General features: G+C 47.8%; 1 protein-coding gene across 2 annotated transcripts in view; it reads left to right on the forward strand.

Moving 5' to 3' along the window:
• The window catches only part of dvl3b (dishevelled segment polarity protein 3b), a 121,342-nt gene that overhangs the window by 83,341 nt on the left and 18,001 nt on the right, over positions 1-20,000 (forward strand). For both annotated transcript variants that reach the window (XM_078204544.1, XM_078204539.1), the window contains exons 5-10: positions 3,370-3,505; positions 9,249-9,342; positions 10,822-10,891; positions 16,540-16,679; positions 17,503-17,579; positions 19,191-19,258. In XM_078204544.1, the coding sequence (XP_078060670.1) occupies positions 3,370-3,505; positions 9,249-9,342; positions 10,822-10,891; positions 16,540-16,679; positions 17,503-17,579; positions 19,191-19,258 (585 nt within the window). The remainder of the gene's footprint in view (positions 1-3,369; positions 3,506-9,248; positions 9,343-10,821; positions 10,892-16,539; positions 16,680-17,502; positions 17,580-19,190; positions 19,259-20,000) is intronic.

The following is a 20,000-nucleotide window of genomic DNA, read 5'->3' on the forward strand; positions in this document are numbered from 1 at the left end:
GCCCCCAAATAGTAATAGAGATGTGGAGGAAGAAATTGCTAAGCAGATTATGGATACGTGTGGGGGTCACAGGGTAGTTGTCATGGGGGACTTTAACTTTCCAAATATTGATTGGAACCTTTGTAGGTCAAATAGTTTGGATGGGGCACTTTTTGTGCAGTGTGTGCAGGAGGGTTTCCTGACACAATATGTGGATAGGCCGACAAGGGGTGAGGCCACATTGGATTTGGTACTGGGAAATGAACCGGGCCAAGTGTTAGATTTGGTTGTGGGAGAGAACTTTGGAGATAGTGACCACAATTCTGTGTCTTTTGTTATTGCAATGGAGAGGGATAGGGCCGGACGGCAGGGCAAGGCTTACAATTGGGGGAGGGGTAATTATGATGCGATTAGGCAAGAATTAGGGGGCATAAGATGGGAACAGAAACTGTCAGGGAAAGGCACTGATGAAAAGTGGAACTTTTTCAAGGAACAAATACTGGGTGTCCTTGATAGGTATGTCCCTGTCAGGCAGGGAGGAAATGGCCGAGTGAGGGAACCGTGGTTCACAAAAGAGGTGGAATGTCTTGTGAAAAGGAAGAGGGAAGCTTATGTAGGGATGAGGAAACAAGGTTCAGATGGCTCGATTGAGGGTTACAAGTTAGCAAGGAATGAGCTGAAAAAGGGGCTAAGGAGAGCTAGGAGGGGACATGAGAAGTCCTTGGCGGGTCGGATCAAGGAAAACCCCAAGGCTTTTTACTCTTATGTGAGGAATAAAAGAATGACCAGGGTGAGGTTAGGGCCGGTCAAGGACAGTGGTGGGAACTTGTGTATGGAGTCAGTAGAGATAGGCGAGGTGATGAATGAATACTTTTCTTCAGTGTTCACCAAGGAGAGGGGCCATGTTTTTCAGGAAGAGAAGGTGTTACAGGCTAATAGGCTGGAGGAAATAGATGTTCGGAGGGAGGATGTATTGGCAGTTTTGAATAAACTGAAGGTCGATAAGTCCCCTGGGCCTGATGAAATGTATCCTAGGATTCTTTGGGAGGCGAGGGATGAGATTGCAGAGCCTTTGGCTTTGATCTTTGGGTCCTCGCTGTCCACGGGGATGGTGCCAGAGGACTGGAGAGTGGCAAATGTTGTTCCTCTGTTTAAGAAAGGGAATAGAAATGACCCTGGTAATTATAGACCGGTTAGTCTGACTTCGGTGGTTGGTAAATTGATGGAAAAGGTCCTTAGGGATGGGATTTACGACCATTTAGAAAGATGCGGATTAATCCGGGATAGTCAGCACGGATTTGTGAAGGGCAAATCGTGCCTCACAAATTTGATAGAATTTTTTGAGGAGGTAACTAGGTGTGTTGATGAAGGTAGGGCGGTTGATGTCAGATACATGGATTTTAGGCTTATGATGAAAGTAAGGAGGTGTGGGATAGAGGGAAAGTTGGCCGATTGGATAGGTAACTGGCTATCTGATCGAAGACAGAGGGTGGTGGTGGATGGAAAATTTTCGGACTGGAGGCAGGTTGCTAGCGGAGTGCCGCAGGGATCGGTGCTTGGTCCTCTGCTCTTTGTGATTTTTATTAATGACTTAGAGGAGGGGGCTGAAGGGTGGATCAGTAAATTTGCTGATGACACCAAGATTGGTGGAGTAGTGGATGAGGTGGAGGGCTGTTGTAGGCTGCAAAGAGACATAGATAGGACGCAAAGCTGGGCTGAAAAATGGCAAATGGAGTTTAACCCTGATAAATGTGAGGTGATTCATTTTGGTCGGACTAATTTAAATGTGGATTACAGGGTCAAAGGTAGGGTTCTGAAGACTGTGGAGGAACAGAGAGATCTTGGGGTCCATATCCACAGATCTCTAAAGGTTGCCACTCAAGTGGATAGAGCTGTGAAGAAGGCATATGGTGTGTTAGCTTTTATTAACAGGGGGTTGGAGTTTAAGAGCCGTGGGGTTATGCTGCAACTGTACAGGACCTTGGTGAGACCGCATTCGGAATATTGTGTGCAGTTCTGGTCGCCTCACTATAAGAAGGATGTGGAAGCGCTGGAGAGAGTGCAGAGGAGATTTACCAGGATGCTGCCTGGTTTGGAGTGTCGGTCTTATGAGGAAAGGTTGAGGGAGCTGGGGCTGTTCTCTCTGGAGCGGAGGAGATTGAGGGGAGACTTAATAGAGGTTTATAAAATGATGAAGGGGATAGATCGAGTGAACGTTCAAAGACTATTTCCTCGGGTGGATGGAGCTATTACAAGGGGGCATAACTATAGGGTTCATGGTGGGAGATATAGGAAGGATATCAGAGGTAGGTTCTTCACGCAGAGAGTGGTTGGGGTGTGGAATGGACTGCCTGGAGTGATAGTGGAGTCAGACACTTTAGGAACATTTAAGCGGTTATTGGATAGGCACATGGAGCACACCAGGATGGTAGGGAGTGGGATAGCTTGATCTTGGTTTCAGATGAAGGTCGGCACAACATCGTGGGCCGAAGGGCCTGTTCTGTGCTGTACTATTCTATGTTCTATGTTCTATGTTTGTCAAGCAAGACTTGCCCTTCACAAAGCCGTGCTGACACTGGTGAACTGAGCTTTGCTTTTCCAGATGCTCCGTCACCTCCTTCTTAATGATTGACTCCAGCAAGTTTCCCACCAGAGGTCAGGCTGACTGGTCAGCGTTAAACTGCCCATCACTAATTTCCCGTAACTGAGTGACTTGCCAGGCTCTTTCAGAGGACCATTAGGAGTTAACCACAGCACCGAGGGTCTGGAATCAAATATAGGCCAGAATGTGTAAAGACACTCAAGCCAAGACCCACATCATCCCTCCATGCTATAGGAACAGATGTAGACCATTCGGCCCATCGAGTTTGCTCCACCCTGCAGTGAGATCATGATTGATCTAATGTGATAATCCTCAACTCCACTTTCCCGCCTTATCCCATTACCCTCGATTCCCTTACTGATTAAAAATCTGTCTCTCTCAGCCTTGAACATACTTAACGACCCAGCCTCCACAGCTCTCTGCGGTAAAGAATTCCACAGATTCACTACCCTTTGAGAGAAGAAATTCCTCCTCATCTCTGTCTTCAGTGGGTGACCCCCTCACTCTGAGATGATGCCCTCTGGTCCCAGACTCTCCCACAGGGGGAAACAGCCTCTCAGCAGCTACCCGAGCTTTGTGAGTGATTGTGCCACTAGCTGCTGCATTGTTTGGCTGACAGAGAGAGAGAGAGAAAAGTTGACATTGTCAGTCTCGGGACACTCTCGGTATCTCTTGGGTATATCGGAGTGCCCCGGAATACCACGGATTATTTAATGCTGGGGTATTTTCTCCCTCCCCACAGTGCCACCATGAGCTCTAACCTCTGACCTTTGTCCTTTTGCCCACAGTTCCCCGAGTTAACGGCCACACGAAGCTGGAGAGGCGGCACGAGACTGGCGGCTACGAGAGCTCGTCCACCTTGATGAGCAGCGAACTGGAGACCACCAGCTTCTTTGACTCGGACGAGGATGATTCCACCAGTAGGTAGGAGACGTTTTCAGCCAATCGGCTGCTGAGATGGTGGCCAACACGGGGCAATGTAAGTGGGGCCAAAGGGCAGGGTGGATCCCGATGAGGCTGAGTGACGTGGAGGGTGGGCAGAATCGGGACTCATTAACCAACGTGGGTAGAATTCACTGGTGTATCTTTCAGTCAGGTTGAGACCGGAGGTTGTCGAGAGAGGTCGAGTTAATAGTCAGAGTATGGGAATTGATGGCGGGAACCAGAGGTAACAATGATGTGCATTTATATAGCAGCTTTAATGTTATGAGATGTCCCACGTTGCTTCACAGAGTGTAATCATAGAATCTCTGCAGTACAGAGGGAGGCCATTCGGCCCATCAAGTCTGTACCGACCACAATCCCACCCAGGCCGTATTCCCGTAGCCCCACCCATTTACCCTGCTAATCCCCCTGACAGTAAGGGACAATTTAGCCAATCCACCTAACCCGCACATCTTTGGAGTGTGTGCAGAAATCGGAGCACCCGGAGGAAACCCACGCAGACACGGGGAGAATGTGCAAACTCCACACAGATCCGAGGAATCGAACCCAGGTCCCTAGCGCTGTGAGGCAGCGGTGCTAACCACTGTCCCACCGTGCCACCCCAAAGCAAAATCTAACCCCAGGCCTTGTGAGGTACTCAAACAGGTGACCAAAGCTTTGGCTGAGTGAGTGGGTTTTGAGAAGTTCCTTGAAGGAGGCGGAGAGGTTTAGGGAGGGAATTCCGGAACTCGGGGTCCAGCCAGCTGAAGACACAGCCACCAATGGTGAAGCGACAACAACTTGGGATTCCCAAAGAATCAAACCTGCAGGAGGAAAAAGATCTGGGAATGTTTTAGTGCCGGGGCAGATTCCGGAGCTAGAGGAGGGAGTGAGGCCTCAGAGGGACCTGAATATAGCGGAGAATTTTAATAGTGAGGCAGTGCCAGACTGGGAGCCGGTGAAGGGCAGTGAGGAGGGAGGGGGGTGCACGGACAGGAGTTGGTGTAAGTGAGGACACAGACAGCAGGGTTTTGGATGAGGTCAGATGCATGGTTGTGCTTTCAATCTTCCGGACATTCACGTGGAGGAATTTACAGGCCACTGAAGCTTGCATTTTGGACACACGGTGTAATTAAGGTGCCCCCATGATTGTACATGATACCCATGGGGGCAGGATGGAGCGGTGGGGGCCAAGGTTGGATTCCTGAAGGACAGCAGTGTTAATAGCGTGGCCAAGCAATGGGAAACCATCACTGTCAGCCGTGGCTCAGTGGATAGCACGCTCTTCCCTTGAGTCAGGAGGTCGTGGGTTCTAACCGCACTCCAGAGACTTGAGCAGTGAACTCTGGGCAGCCGTTCCAGCTCAGTGCTGAAGGAGAGCTGCCGTGAAAGAGGAACATCTTTAGGATGAGACATTACGCCCTGTACGACCTCTTAGACGGAGTAAGGCGTGGCACAGTGGTTAGCACTGCTGCCTCACAGCGCTAGGGAACTGACTTGGGCCACTGTCTGTGTGGAGTTTGCACGTTCTCCCCGTGTCTGCGTGGGTTTCGTCCGGGTGCTCCGGTTTCCTCCCACAGTCCAAAGATCTGCAGGTTAGGTGCATTGGCCATGCTAAATTGTCCCTTAGTGTCCCAGGATGTGGTAGGTTAGAGGGATAAGCGGGATAATGTGTGGGGTTATGGGAATAGGGCCTGGGTGAGATTGTGGTCGGTGCAGACTCGATGGGCTGAATGGCCTCCTTCTACACTGTAGGATTCTATGATTTCTAAAAGATTCTGAGATGTCATTTTGAAGAAGAACGGGAGTTTTGCCCAGAGTCCAAATCTTTATTTATCCCTCAACCACCATCGATAAAACGCATCCTTATCACGCTGCTGTCGTGGGATCTTGCTGTGCACACATTTGCTGCCAAGTTTCCTTGCATTGCAGCCGTGACAACAATTCAAAAGTACCTCATTGGCTGTAAAGTGCTTTGGGGGTCTTGAAAGGCGCTGTATAGATCCAATCAATGGAGATATTCCGACAAGCTAGATTGTGGGATTGATACAAATGTACAGATGTGGGGTTGTTGGGATTGACACAGATGCGTTTAAACTAAAATTAGATAAACACACAGGGCAGAAATCAGCAGAGGGAGACAATGTTAGTGTTGAAATAGGGCAAGCGGGAGCCTAAACACCAGCATAGACCAGACGGGCCGAATGGACTGTTTCTGTGCTACATGCTCTGTGTGGTTTATGGATGCCGGATATTAAAGGAACAGTCTGTCGGAGATCGGAAACCTCACTCAGTCAGTTTGCAGATGGTGCCAGGCAGTGTGGGAGGGGACAGTGTGTTCAGAGCGAGCAGGGTAAAATCCAAACACTGCAGGGGTGTGAAAGGTGCACCGGTGAATTGCTGATAAGATTTAACATTCAGCAAAGTCAGGGAAGGCGTGACATGTTAAATAAGGGCACAGCCACCCTGAGTAACAGTGTTACTGAGGCATGACTGCCACGCTGGAGAACGCAGCAGGGGGTGTGAAGAGGATTGACTGTATCGATGGGGGAGATGATCCGGTTAAGGGAGAAATCTTCCCAAGGGATGGATACCAAATAACAAAGCAGTGCGATTGTCTCTATCTCTCTGAAAATGGTTCTTTCCCATCAAGAAGGACACGAAAAATATATATATATTGGGACAACTAAAGGCAACCTCTTCAGTTCCCATAACACAAACTCAAGTCCCTGTCCCTCTCTCTGACAGTTGCCTGACACTGAACATCGCTGCCACACTTCACCCCAAGATAACCTTTTGACCGCCTACCTGCACCATTGCTAAGACAGCCTATTTTCACCTCGATACGGTCACCCAACTCCACCCCTACCCCAGCTCATCGGCTGCTGAAACCCTCGCCCATGCCTTTGTTTCCACTGCACTCCGTCATTCCAACACACTCCCGCTGGTCTCCCACTTTCCACCCTTCATGGAATCTGCTGTCCGCCCATGTCTTCACTCACACCCATTCCACCGTCATCCCCTCGTGGACCTACAACAGCTCCCAGTCAGGCAAGGTCTTGGTTTTAAAATTCCCATCCTCATCTTCAAATCCTGCCATGGCGTCACCCCCTCCCCATCTTTGCAATCTCCTCCAGCCTCGCCACCCTCCAGGATATCTGCGCTCACCTAATTCTCACCCCTTCAGCACCCCTGATTTTAATGGCTCCACCATTGCTGGCTGTGCATTCAGTTGCCTAAACCCCAAGCTCTAGAATTCCATCCCTCCAAACCTCTCCCTCCTCCTTTAAGACTCTCTTTAAAAAACCTACCAGCACCCTTCGCATCAGCTTTTGTTTGTTTATGTTCCCGCGCAGCACCTAGGTACACCTTTCTACATTAAAGATGCTATATAAATGCAGGTTGTTACTCCCGGTCGGGGGACGGGGGGGGGGGAGGCGGTATTGGAGAAAAGTTCATTGAATTTTAACATTGTGTAAATTTATTCAGCATTTTTGATCATTTCTGTGATGTCTCCTGCCCTCTGGTGGTGGACATGATTTACAGCACCTCCCAGAAGGAAGTAATATGTTCAGATTGCCACATTATATTTTTTGGTAATTCTTTTCCCCTCGAATTTTCTTCTCTCCACAAGCTATCGGGGGACAAACCAGTATCTCACCAATTTGCCCAACCTTTGTGCATGAGCACAGATAATCAATCTCTAAATTACCTGTTAACAGGAGTCACTGTAACAATCAGGATGCAGTAAGGTCTCCTTTCCACACTTGCTTAATGGCTGCGGGTTTGGTTGCCGTTCTGTACTGGGCTAGCTGATGTCTCGGTTAAGATGGCAACCCTGGCAATCTCTGCATGGAGTTACAGTGTTTAAATCCCATTCCAGAGACTTGAACACAAAACCTACGCTGACATTTTCAGTGCCGTGGTGAGGGACTGCTGCACTGTCAGAGGTGCCGTCATTTGATTGAGATGTTTAACCAATCCTTGCCCGCCCTCTCAGCTGGATGGAAAAGATCCCATGTCACTGTTTCGAAGAAGAGTGAGGGAGTTCTCCCCGGGCTCACATTTACCCACTAACTGACATGTAGTCTTGTCGTTACCGTGCTGTTCAATGTAGGAATTAGCTGTGCTCAAATTAGCTGCTGTGCTTCTCGTATTATAACACTTCAAAACAAATTGATTATTTGGCTGTTAATTGCTTTGGGAAATCCTGAAGTTATGAAGGGTGGCAGTGGTTGGAAAGCATTTTGAGACTTTGTGAGGTCATGGTAGGTGCTATATAAATGCACAGTAGCACAGTGGTTAGCACTGCTGCCTCACAGCACCAGGGACCAGGGTTTGATTCCCAGCTCGGGTCACTGTCTGTGTGGAGTTTGCACATTCTCCCTGTGTTTGCGTAGGTTTCCTCCGGGTGCTCTGGTTTCCTCCCACAGTCCAAAGGTGGGCGTTAAATTGTCCATTAGTGTCAGGAGGATTAGCAGGGTCAATATATGGGGTTTCAGGGATAGGACCTGGGTGGGATTGTTGTCGGTGCAGCTCGATGGGCCGAATGGCCTCCTTCTGCACTGTAGGGATTCTATGATTCTATTCTATATAAATACATGTGTGTTCCTTGGAGCAATGCTGTAAATGAGTGTTGTCGCAGCTGGAAGCAATTGCTTCAGTCAGTCACGTGTGCCTTGTACAGCAGCCTATCAGAAAACCCCCGGTTTAATCTGAGCAGCACCATTTGAAACAGCAGGAGGAACACTGTGAGTAAACTCAGTGCTCAGACTGGGGCAGGGGTTCCTGCTCCTCATCATTGTCCAGCGACTCCTGCCTCTCCGGATATAGAATGAGTGCAGCCACATGAGGCCATTCAGCCCCTTCAGCATAATACACCATTGCTGATCCATCTCTTAATTCAGTGATGGGAAACCTGGACCAGTGGGTTTCTGTCATTTCAGTGGGCCACAAGATTGAAATCAGGCTTGTTCACTATCCATGGCCCCATGAATAAGATTAAATACATTTAATAAATGCCAAATATTTCATAACGAGTTATAGAAAATGCTTAATCATTTATATATTAATAGAACTATCATCAACTTTAAATGGTAAAAATTAGAGAGATATTTACACCTTTGTCACAGCGGCCGTGCACGGCTCTCACAGTCAGTGTTGTGGGCAATCAGCACGCACCTCACTTCACTTGCCCTCGCTTTATGTGCAAATCACTTCAGTCAGACGGGTAGGGAAATCAGCCGAATGTGGCAACCCTGTGCATGGGGAACAGTCAACAAAATGTCTCGTGGGCCGCACTCAGAACCCAATTGGACCACATGTGGCCCCCGGGGCTGCAGGTTGCCCACTGCTGTCTTAGCTCCATTTTCCTATCTTATTTCTCTAGCCCTGAAGAGTGTGTTTGATTGCAGACTTGTGAAGTGCTTCAGTGTGTTTGATTACAGAATATAAATATGCTACATCAATAAAAGCTCTTTTGTAATAACCTCCCAACTGATATCTCTCAATCTGAGGTCAGATACGTTGGGTTGGACACTGGTTAAGAATGGGTTGGTGACTGGGCCACGATCTGCCCAGTGTTGGGCACCAAGGAGGTAATTGAAGATTTCCCTCCCTGTACCCAGTGAGCTGTAACTCCAGCTAGAATCAGCACCTTGGGCAAGAAACGATCACAAAGATGATAAATTACATTTGAATGTAGAGCCTCTGACTGTCTTTCTGCGATTCGCTCCCGTCACAGGTTCAGCAGCTCCACGGAACAGAGCAACTCATCCAAACTCATGAGACGACACAAACGCCGGCGGCGGAAACCCCGGATCCCGCGTATCGAGAGGGTGGGTGGATTCTTTGTCTCTGACTTGCAGCCTCTTCAATGCGGCTGGTCTCAATCCACTTGTTTCGTACACAAGAAGGCAAAAGGCATTAATTTGTGTCAATAGAAGACTTTACCTGACAGCCACCCAGTGTTGTTACCTACCATGTCCATCTTGGATATGAAATAAACTCCTCTACACTGTCCCCATCAAACACTCCCAGGACAGGTACAGCACGGGGTTAGATACAGAGTAAAGCTCCCTCTACACTGTCCCCATCAAACACTCCCAGGACAGGGACAGCACGGGGTTAGATACAGAGTAAAGCTCCCTCTACACTGTCCCCATCAAACACTCCCAGGACAGGGACAGCACGGGGTTAGATACAGAGTAAAGCTCCCTCTACACTGTCCCCATCAAACACTCCCAGGACAGGTACAGCACGGGGTTAGATACAGAGTAAAGCTCCCTCTACACTGTGCCCATCAAACACTCCCAGGACAGGGACAGCACGGGGTTAGATACAGAGTAAAGCTCCCTCTACACTGTCCCCATCAAACACTCCCAGGACAGGTACAGCACGGGGTTAGATACAGAGTAAAGCTCCCTCTACACTGTGCCCATCAAACACTCCCAGGACAGGTACAGCATGGGGTTAGATACAGAGTAAAGCTCCCTCTACACTGATCTATCAAACACTCCCAGGACAGGTACAGGACGGGGTTAGATACAGAGTAAAGCTCCCTCTACACTGATCTATCAAACACTCCCAGGACAGGTACAGCATGGGGTTAGATACAGAGTAAAGCTCCCTCTACACTGATCTATCAAACACTCCCAGGACAGGTACAGCATGGGGTTAGATACAGAGTAAAGCTCCCTCTACACTGTGCCCATCAAACACTCCCAGGACAGGTACAGCATGGGGTTAGATACAGAGTAAAGCTCCCTCTACACTGATCTATCAAACACTCCCAGGACAGGTACAGCACGGGGTTAGGTCCAGAGTAAAGCTCCCTCTACACTGATCTATCAAACACTCCCAGGACAGGTACAGGACGGGGTTAGATACAGAGTAAAGCTCCCTCTACACTTGCAGGTGTCTGTTGATGTCCTGTTGGAAAGTCTTTATTGGGGATTTTGGGTGAGTGTGAGATTGGGTGGTGCTGTAGGTTTGGTTGAATTTCCTGCTGATATTGATGGGTAAAGATGTACGATACAGTGACGCTCCGACTGCCTGACACCAGCTAAATGTTTTGCTGACGGGAGTCTCTTTGGGAAGAGGGGCAGTGAAGAAACACACAGAAGGGAAATGCTGTGAGTTTTTGTAAGCTCTGTCCATGTGAGGAAATAAACATCCAGTTTATCTAATTTGGACTTTGCTACGGTTCCTGTGGGCCGGACAGAGATCCTGGGGAGGGTCCGTGCGACTCCCCTCCCCATGGCGATGTTGCTGGAAAGCTGATGGATTTACCCAGATCTGTTTCTGTTCTCTTTCAGTCTTCCTCATTCAGCAGCATCACAGACTCCACTATGTCCCTCAACATTATCACCGTCACTTTAAACATGGGTAAGTACACGCCTCTCTACCTGGGAGGAGAGGAGTGGAGAGGTTGGGAGAATTGACAAGTGGGTCGGGGTGATCTTCCCAGGGGTCTGTTGCCAATCACCTTAAACCTAGCAATCTGTTGCTTCAAACTTTATATCTTCCTCTCTCACCCATGCCTCACCTTCCCGTATTAATAATTCATTTTGCCACAGTAATTACCAGGGAGACTAACATGGTGGGCATGACATTAGAAGAAGGAATGTTAAGAAAGAGACATAAAAGTATTTAAGGTAGAAAGTGAGGTGATAGTTAATACATTAATCAGATTGAAAATGATCCAACCTCTGTTCCAGATGGATTGCATCTGCATCATATTCAGGAAGAAATAGCAGAGACGTTCATAAGATTCCTACACTGCAGATGGAGGCCATTCAGCCCAACTCTCTGAAAGAGAATCTTCCCAAGGTCAACCCCATTCCGTCCTATCCCTATGACTCCAAGCTTTTGCCTCACTAATCCTCCTACCCTACACATCTTGGGGCAATTTAGCATGGTTCATCCCTCTAACCTTCACATGTTTTGGGCCATGGGAGGAAACCGGAGCACCCGGAGGAAACAGCAGACACGGAGAGAAAAAGCAGAGACCGCAGAGACAGTCACCCAGGGTTAGAATTGAATCCGGGCCCCTGACGCTGAGGCAGCAGTGCTAACCACATAATATACAAATATAAAAATCCATAAAAAGGAATAATGCTATCAGGCGGTCGGAAAACCATTGTGATTCCTGTGTGTGAGAGGGGAAGATCAGAATAGATCCTGGGATCTATAGATCAATGAGCTTAACATCGGGGTTAGGAAAGGTAATCAATCATTACTCAAAGATACATTTAAAAAAACATTTGTAAACCTGAAATATAATAAAAAGGATCAGCGTAGATTCAAAAAGGGAATATCATTTTTGACCAACATTGCAAATTTGTTGAAGGGCAAAAGGTTAATGCAAAAAGAGAAAATGTATTTGGATTTTCAGAAGGCTGGGCAGTGGGTGGCACGGTGGCAGAGTGGTTAGCACTGCCGCCTCGCAGCGCCAGGGACCCGGGTTCGATTCCCGGGGGCACGGTGGCTCAGTGATTAGCACTGCCGCCTCGCAGCGCCAGGGACCCGGGTTCGATTCCCGGGGGCACGGTGGCTCAGTGATTAGCACTGCCGCCTCGCAGCGCCAGGGACCCGGGTTCGATTCCCGGTGGCACGGTGGCAGAGTGGTTAGCACTGCCGCCTCGCAGCGCCAGGGACCCGGGTTCGATTCCCGGGGGCACGGTGGCTCAGTGATTAGCACTGCCGCCTCGCAGCGCCAGGGACCCGGGTTCGATTCCCGGGGGCACGGTGGCTCAGTGATTAGCACTGCCGCCTCGCAGCGCCAGGGACCCGGGTTCGATTCCCGGGGGCACGGTGGCTCAGTGATTAGCACTGCCGCCTCGCAGCGCCAGGGACCCAGGTTCGATTCCCGGGGGCACGGTGGCTCAGTGATTAGCACTGCCGCCTCGCAGCGCCAGGGATCCAGGATCGATTCCAGCCTTGAGTGTCTGTCTGGAGTCTGCACGTTCTCCCCGTGTTTGCGTGGGTTTCCTCCGGGTGCTCTGGTTTCCTCCCACACAACAAAGATGTGCGGGTTAGGTTGATTGGCCATGATAAATTGCCCCTTAGTGTCAGGGGTAAATACATGGGATTATGGGGATGGGACCTGGGTGGGATTGTTGTCGGCGCAGGCTCAATGGGCTGAATGGCCTCTTTCTGCACCATAGAGATTCTATTCTATGAGTAGGTTCGTGACTAAGGTCCACCATTTGGAGTTAGGGGACCAAACAGCAGAATGGATAGCAAACTGGCTACAAAACTGAAAAAAAGGAGAGTTGGGATTAAAGGTGATTACTCAGACTAGTAAAAGGCAGCGAGTGAAGTTCCACGGGGATCGGTGCTGGGACCATTATTGCTGAGCATTTACAGAAAGAATTCCGACTCTGGATCTGGGAAGTACAAGTTCAGTAATTGCCCGATGGCCCTGAATTAAGGAGTGTGGTTCATACACAGGAAGGCTGCAGCAACGTAACGGAAGATATCAATCAACTTACAGAATGGGCATGTAACTGGCAAAGATACATCAATAAGTATGAGGTGGTACGTTTTGGTCAGAGGAATAAGGAGGCTGTGCACTGCTTGGAAAATTAATGTAAAAATGGGGTGGAGAGGCTGGGGGGGATCTGGGGTACAGATTCACAGATCACTGAAATTAGCAACAAAGCTTAATGAGGGCTTAACATGAAACAAGTGTTAGGGTATCAGATCAGAAACCCTGAGGTATATTATGAAGCCAAACTGGACCCCAACAATTTTTCTATTGTGGCATTAGTGTGAGGATAAGGTGTTTAGCTCCAGGCGCGATTCTACTGACAAACTACGGAGCTTTTATCAAAACAAACTTTATTTAACAACACAGTTTAACTATAACAAATGAATTAGCTTAACTTTTAACAATTGAACAATACTCAAACATGACAAGATACAATTCTTAAGCTCTAACTTATCACTAGCAATTCTGATCAAGCAATATTTCTCTTCTAGACTTAAACCCCTCTTTGATATTAATTAGCAAAACACAGGCATACTTGCTTTAACTTGGATTTACAGCCCTGGAGCTTTCAGAAAACTTTTGGACAGTGAGGGAGAGCTTCCTCTACCAGCTCCAGGCAGCAACTCCTCTTTATTTTCAAATGAAAATGGAACTGTTTTTCCTAAGAGCCTAGCTCCTCCCATTGCTAGTATCACATGACTCTATCCCTGTCAATCAACCTAATCAAAAACTCTCATCCTTCTTTAACAAAAAAACTACTCCATGGAGCCTTTGCCGAATAAATATTTACATAGCTAAAATAAATAATCATCCTGCTTTCTCAGCATCTGCTGCGTTCCTGCCAGACAAACCGACTGCTTGTATCAAAACACAGCTTCTCAAAGCAGGCTACAGAATCATAAAATATATTCATAGCACAGTATCATCACACACGCAAATCACCAGGATTCAAAGAACAAAGAACAATACAGCGCAGGAACAGGCCCTTCGGCCCTCCAAGCCCGCGCCGCTCCCTGGTCCAAACTAGACCATTCTTTTGTATCCCTCCATTCCCACTCTGTTCATGTGGCTATCTAGATAAGTCTTAAACATTCCCAGTGTGTCCGCCTCCACCACCTTGTCCGGCAGCGCATTCCAGGCCCCCACCACCCTCTGTGTAAAATACGTCCTTCTGATATCCGTGTTAAACCTCCCCTCCTTCACCTTGAACCTATGACCCCTCGTGAACGTCAGCACCGACCTGGGAAAAAGCTTCCCACCGTTCACCCTATCTATGCCTTTCATAATTTTATACACCACTATTAGGTCACCCCTCATCCTCCGTCTTTCCAGTGAGAAGAACCCCAGTTTACCCAATCTCTCCTCATAACTAAGCCCTTCCATACCAGGCAACATCCTGGTAAACCTCCTCTGCACTCTCTCTAAAGCCTCCACGTCCTTCTGGTAGTGTGGCGACCAGAACTGGACGCAGTATTCCAAATGCGGCCGAACCAACGTTCTATACAACCGCAACATCAGACCCCAACTTTTATACTCTATGCCCCGTCCTATAAAGGCAAGCATGCCATATGCCTTCTTCACTACCTTCTCCACCTGTGCTGTCACCTTCAAGGATCTGTGGATTTGCACACCCAGGTCCCTCTGCGTATCTACACCCTTTATGGTTCTGCCATTTATCGTATAGCTCCCCCCTACGTTAGTTCTACCAAAATGCATCACTTCGCATTCATCTGGATTGAACTCCATCTGCCATTTCTTTGCCCAAATTTCCAGCCTATCTGTATCCTTCTGTAGCCTCTGACAATATTCCTCACTATCTGCAAGTCCAGCCATTTTCGTGTCGTCCGCAAACTTACTGATCACCCCAGTTACACCTTCTTCCAGATCGTTTATATAAATCACATTTATATAATTCATTTCTGGAAGTGAAAATCAGAGCAGTTATGTTTAACTTGTACAGAATCAGAGTTGGACACAGAGGCATGGGAGGAGGTGGAATTCAAAGTGAGGGACCTTTCCTCTCCAGAATGATTAAACAGTTGTTCTTCTGAAAAAGGGAAGTCCAAGGGGAGACCAGATACAGGTCTGTAAAATGATTAACATAGTTGATAAGGGAAATGTGGAGAAATTGTTTCCACGTGTTAGAAGACCCGAACGAGGCGGGCTTGGGAGGGGCATAAATAGAAGATGGTCATAAATAAATCCAGCAGGAAATTAATGTAGGAGAAACTTCTTTACCCAGAGAATGGTGAGAATGTGGAAAATGTGGATTTAAAACAGCTTCTTCCATCAGACTGTTGAATGGTCCTACCACACATTAAGCTAATCTTTCTCTTCACCCCATCAGTAACTGCAACAGTATATTCTGCACTCGACCCTTTCCTTCACCCCTGTGTACTCTATGAATGGTCTATTTTGTCTGTATAATGCACAAGAAACAATACTTTTCATTGTATCACAATATAATGGGCAGGCACTGTGGCACAGTGGTTAGCACTGCTGCCTCACGGCACCAGGGACCCGGGTTTGATTCCTGGCTTGGGGCACTGTCTGTGCGGAGTGTGCACATTCTCCCCGTGTCTGCGTGGGTTTCCTCCGGGTGCTCCGGTTTCCTCCCACAGTCCAAAGATATATGGGTTAGGTTGATTGGTCATGCTAAATTGCCGCTTAGTGTCAGGGGTACTAGCTAGGGTAAATGCATGCGGTTATGGGCCTGGGTGGGATTGTGGTTGGTGCAGACTTGATGGGCCGAATGGCCTACTTTAGTCACGGGCATTCAGCCTTGGATCTTCAGGTAAGCGTTCTCCAAGGCGGCCTTCACGACACACGACAGCGCAGAGTTGCTGAGCAGAAACTGATAGCCAAGTTCCGCACACATGAGGACGGCCTAAACCGGGATGTTGGATTTATGTCACATTATCAGTAACCCCCACAGCTTGCCTCCTGGGCTTGTAGAATCTCACTAGCTGTTCTGTCTGGAGACAATACACATCTCTTTAACCTGTGTTGAATGCTCCCTCCACCCACATTATCTGTACCTTTAAGACCTGGCTGGCTGTAGAGATTTGCATTCTAATCAGTATTCTGTAACTTGATTTCTGTGTCTGTGCACTGTTGGAGAACAGATATCCACCCCATCTGACGAAGGAGCAGTGCTCCGAAAGCTTATGGTATTTGCTACCAAATAAACCTGTTGGACTTTAACCTGGTGTTGTTAAACTTCTTACTGTGTTTACCCCAGTCCAACGCCGGCATCTCCACATCATGACTACTTTTGCAATGCAGCATGTTATGATTCTATGTGACAATAATAAATCAATTCAAATTTCAATCACTTCAATTCAAAAATTGTTACCACGGAGAATGTTTGAGACAGTGAAGCATTTAAGTTCGGAGCTGGATAAACACACGAGGGAGTAAGGAATAGCAGGAAATGGTGATAGGGTGAGGGAGAGTGGTGTGGGGCACTGTTGGGCTGAATGATCTGTTTCTGTGTTGTAAGCACTGGGTAATACTTTGACATTCACATGTTTCCCTTCAGAGAAATACAACTTCCTGGGAATTAGCATCGTGGGGCAGAGTAACGAGAGGGGCGATGGAGGGATTTACATTGGCTCCATCATGAAGGGCGGAGCAGTGGCAGCGGACGGCAGAATTGAGCCCGGGGACATGCTGTTACAGGTGAGTGCTCTGATTCACAGCACAAATCAACCCCCTCCTCCAGAAATTGACCAAGTGGGGGAGGATTGCGGTCGGGATCATGCTGTCTGGAGGGTTCCAATTCAGCAGATATCACCCAAAGCAAACAGGGTTCTTGGGTTTCTGAGTAAGAATCTTTGGTACAACAACAATATCATGCTTACCAAACACTTGTTCATCCAATCCTAAGATAAACAAGTTGTGTGTGGCCTCCTTATATTGTGAGAGATTTATATAAGATTGAAATGATTTAAGACATTCTGCATGAATCAGTCTGGGAAATAGAGCAATTTCATATCCTTGATCAAAGATTTAGAATTTTACAGCGAAGGAGGGAGAAAAATAGACTGACCAAGATTCAGAGGGGATTTGAGAAAAAACGTCTTTACTCAGAGGGTGCTGGGAATCTGGAATGCACTGCCTGGGAAGGTAGTGGAGGCCGGAAGCCTTACTACCTTTCAAAAACATTTGGATGAGCACCTGAAATATTATAACATTCAAGGATATGGGAGGAGTGCAGGAAACTGGGATGAGCGCAGCTTTAGTGGTGGTTATTGTTGGTGTAGACTCGATGGGCCGAAGGGCCTTTTCTGCATTGTATGACTCTATGATTTTATGGATGCAGTTGGCAATCAAAGGTCCCAACATCCCTGATCCAGCCAGAACAAGCCAGTGTCACTACATTTGACCATTCATGCTGAACTGTCTACTCATGAAAACAGGCTTCATCATGTCTACACGCCCTCCAGGCAGGAGTTGCTCTATGTTCACACGATGAATAATTGTCGTCTTTCCTTCTTCTCAGGTCAACGACATAAACTTTGAGAACATGAGCAACGATGACGCAGTGCGGGTTCTGAGAGAAATCGTCCACAAACCCGGGTAAGGGAGTCATTCCTCACAGTGTGGTGGACACAGAGCCAGAAGGGTGCCAGCCTCAACTCTGTCACCTCGGGGTCAGAAGGTCTTGGAAAGACGGAGGATGAGGGGTGACCTAATTGAGGTGTATAAAATTATGAAAGGCATAGATAGGGTGAACGGTGGGAAGCTTTTTCCCAGGTCAGTGGTGACGTTCACGAGGGGTCATAGGTTCAAGGTAAGGGGGGGGGAGGTTCAACACGGATATCTGAAGGACGTATTTTACACAGAGGGTGGTGGGGGCCTGGAATGCGCTGCCGGGCAAGGTGGTGGAGGCGGACACACTGGGAACGTTTAAGACTTATCTACATAGCCACATGAACAGAGTGGGAATGGAGGGATACAAAAGAATGGTCTAGTTTGGATCAGGGAGCGGCACGGGCTTGGAGGGCCGAAGGGCCTGTTCCTGTGCTGTATTGTTCTTTGTTCTTTGGATTCAAGTCCCACCCCTGAAACATGAACATGTAATTTGAGCTTAAATTCCGGAGCAGAACTGAGGGAGTGCTGCACTGTCAATAGTGTTGTCATCCAGATTAAGAAGTTAACCCACAACCCCATCTATCCTCTCAGGTGGATTTTTTTTAAATCCACAGCTACTATATTGAAGGGGGGGTGGTTTCCCCCCATTAACATTTATCCCTCATCGGGGAGACGATGGCCCAGTGGTATTATCGCTAAGCTATTACTCCAGAAACTCAGCTAATGTTCTGGGGATCTGGATTCGAATCCTGCCACAGCAGGTGGCGGAATTTGAATTCAATAAAAAATATCTGGAATTAAGAATCTACTGATGAGCATGAAACCATTGCCGATTATCGGAAAAACCCACCTGGGTCACTAATGTCCTTTAGGGAAGGAAATCTGCCGTCCTTACCCGGTCTGGCCTACATGTGAGTCCAGAGCCACAGCAATGTGGTTGACTCTCAACTGCCTGCCCTCCAAGGGCATCTAGGGATGGGCAATAAATGCTGGCCCAGCCAGTGGCGCCCATATCCCATGAATGAATTTTTAAAAACCACATCACTAAAAACAAATGATCCTGATCATGATAATGATTCTGTTCATGGGAGCTTGCTGCGTACAATTGGTTGCCAAGTTTTTCGACATAACAATAGTAACTCACTTCAAAAGTACTTCATTGACTGTGAAGTGCTTTGAGATGTCCGGAGGTTGCGAAAGGCGCGATATAAATTCACGTTTTTAAAATTTCTTTGGATTCTGATGCTGCTGTCTGGGAGTAAACAGCAGCCTGACTGAGAAACCCTTTGGGCTCAAATCCCCGTGTGCAAACCCTCAGGAAGTCGATCGGTATTCTTTCAGAACGCACCCTGCCCTTTGTGAACAGTGAACTGTGTTCAGTTTGTGTGTGCAAACGTGGCAGAAAGTGGATGAAACTCATCTGTTTTTTTAAAGATCGTTTTGTCCTTAGCCCAGCCCAGTCTCTCAGCGCCTGTCAGTGCTCAAAAGAGGAACAGATGCTGAACTCCTGATGTTTCACTTAACCATTTAGTTTCTGGAGTCTTGAGCATGGTTCTGTGAACTTGGTGTATGATTTGCTGTGTTGTTTCCTTAAAGGCCCATCACGCTGACTGTTGCCAAGTGCTGGGACCCAACACCTCGAGCATGTTTCACACTCCCCAGAAGTAAGTAGCTTCCACAGTGGTACACTGGTCTTGACTAAGACAAAGGAGCTAGCGAGAACATGACGAGTGTTAAAATCTGTAGTAATCTCCTTAAATTCTCATGCCTTTGTGCATTCCTCGCTATTTTTCCATTAGAAATTCCAGTGTCCGGTGGTAGGATCGTTAGAAATAGGATTAGGCCATTCAGCCCCTCGAACCTGCTTCACCATTTATTAAGTAAAGTTTATTCATTAGTGTCACAAGTAGGCTTACATTGACACTGCAATGAAGTTACTGTGAAAATCCCCTAGCTGCCACACTCCAGCACCTGTCCGGGTACACTGAGGGAGAATTTAGCATGGCCAATACACCGAACCAGCACGTCTTTCGCACTGTGGGAGGAAACCAGAGCACTCGGAGCAAACCCACGCAGACACGGGGAGAAGGTGCAGACTCCGCACAGACAGTGACCCAAGCCGGGAATCGAATCTGGGTCCCTGGCGCTGTGAAGCAGCAGCACTAACCACCGTGCTGAAGTATTGTGATATAATTCTGCTGGCCCTTAATAACCTAACAGCCTTTCCATTCGATCAAACGTCTGGAGAAGCTGTTGAATATTCGGTACGACTTCCCTGGGTCAGGTGGGCAATAAATGCCTATCTTGACTTATCCCAGGAATAAATAAAAGAAAAAAGTATTGTATACTTGCTGCTCCAAATAGTTTAATTTAAATTGTTGGGCACAAAACACACTGGATTATTAT

The sequence above is a fragment of the Mustelus asterias genome, chromosome 3 (genome assembly GCF_964213995.1).
Source record: "Mustelus asterias chromosome 3, sMusAst1.hap1.1, whole genome shotgun sequence".
Lineage (NCBI taxonomy): Eukaryota > Metazoa > Chordata > Chondrichthyes > Carcharhiniformes > Triakidae > Mustelus > Mustelus asterias.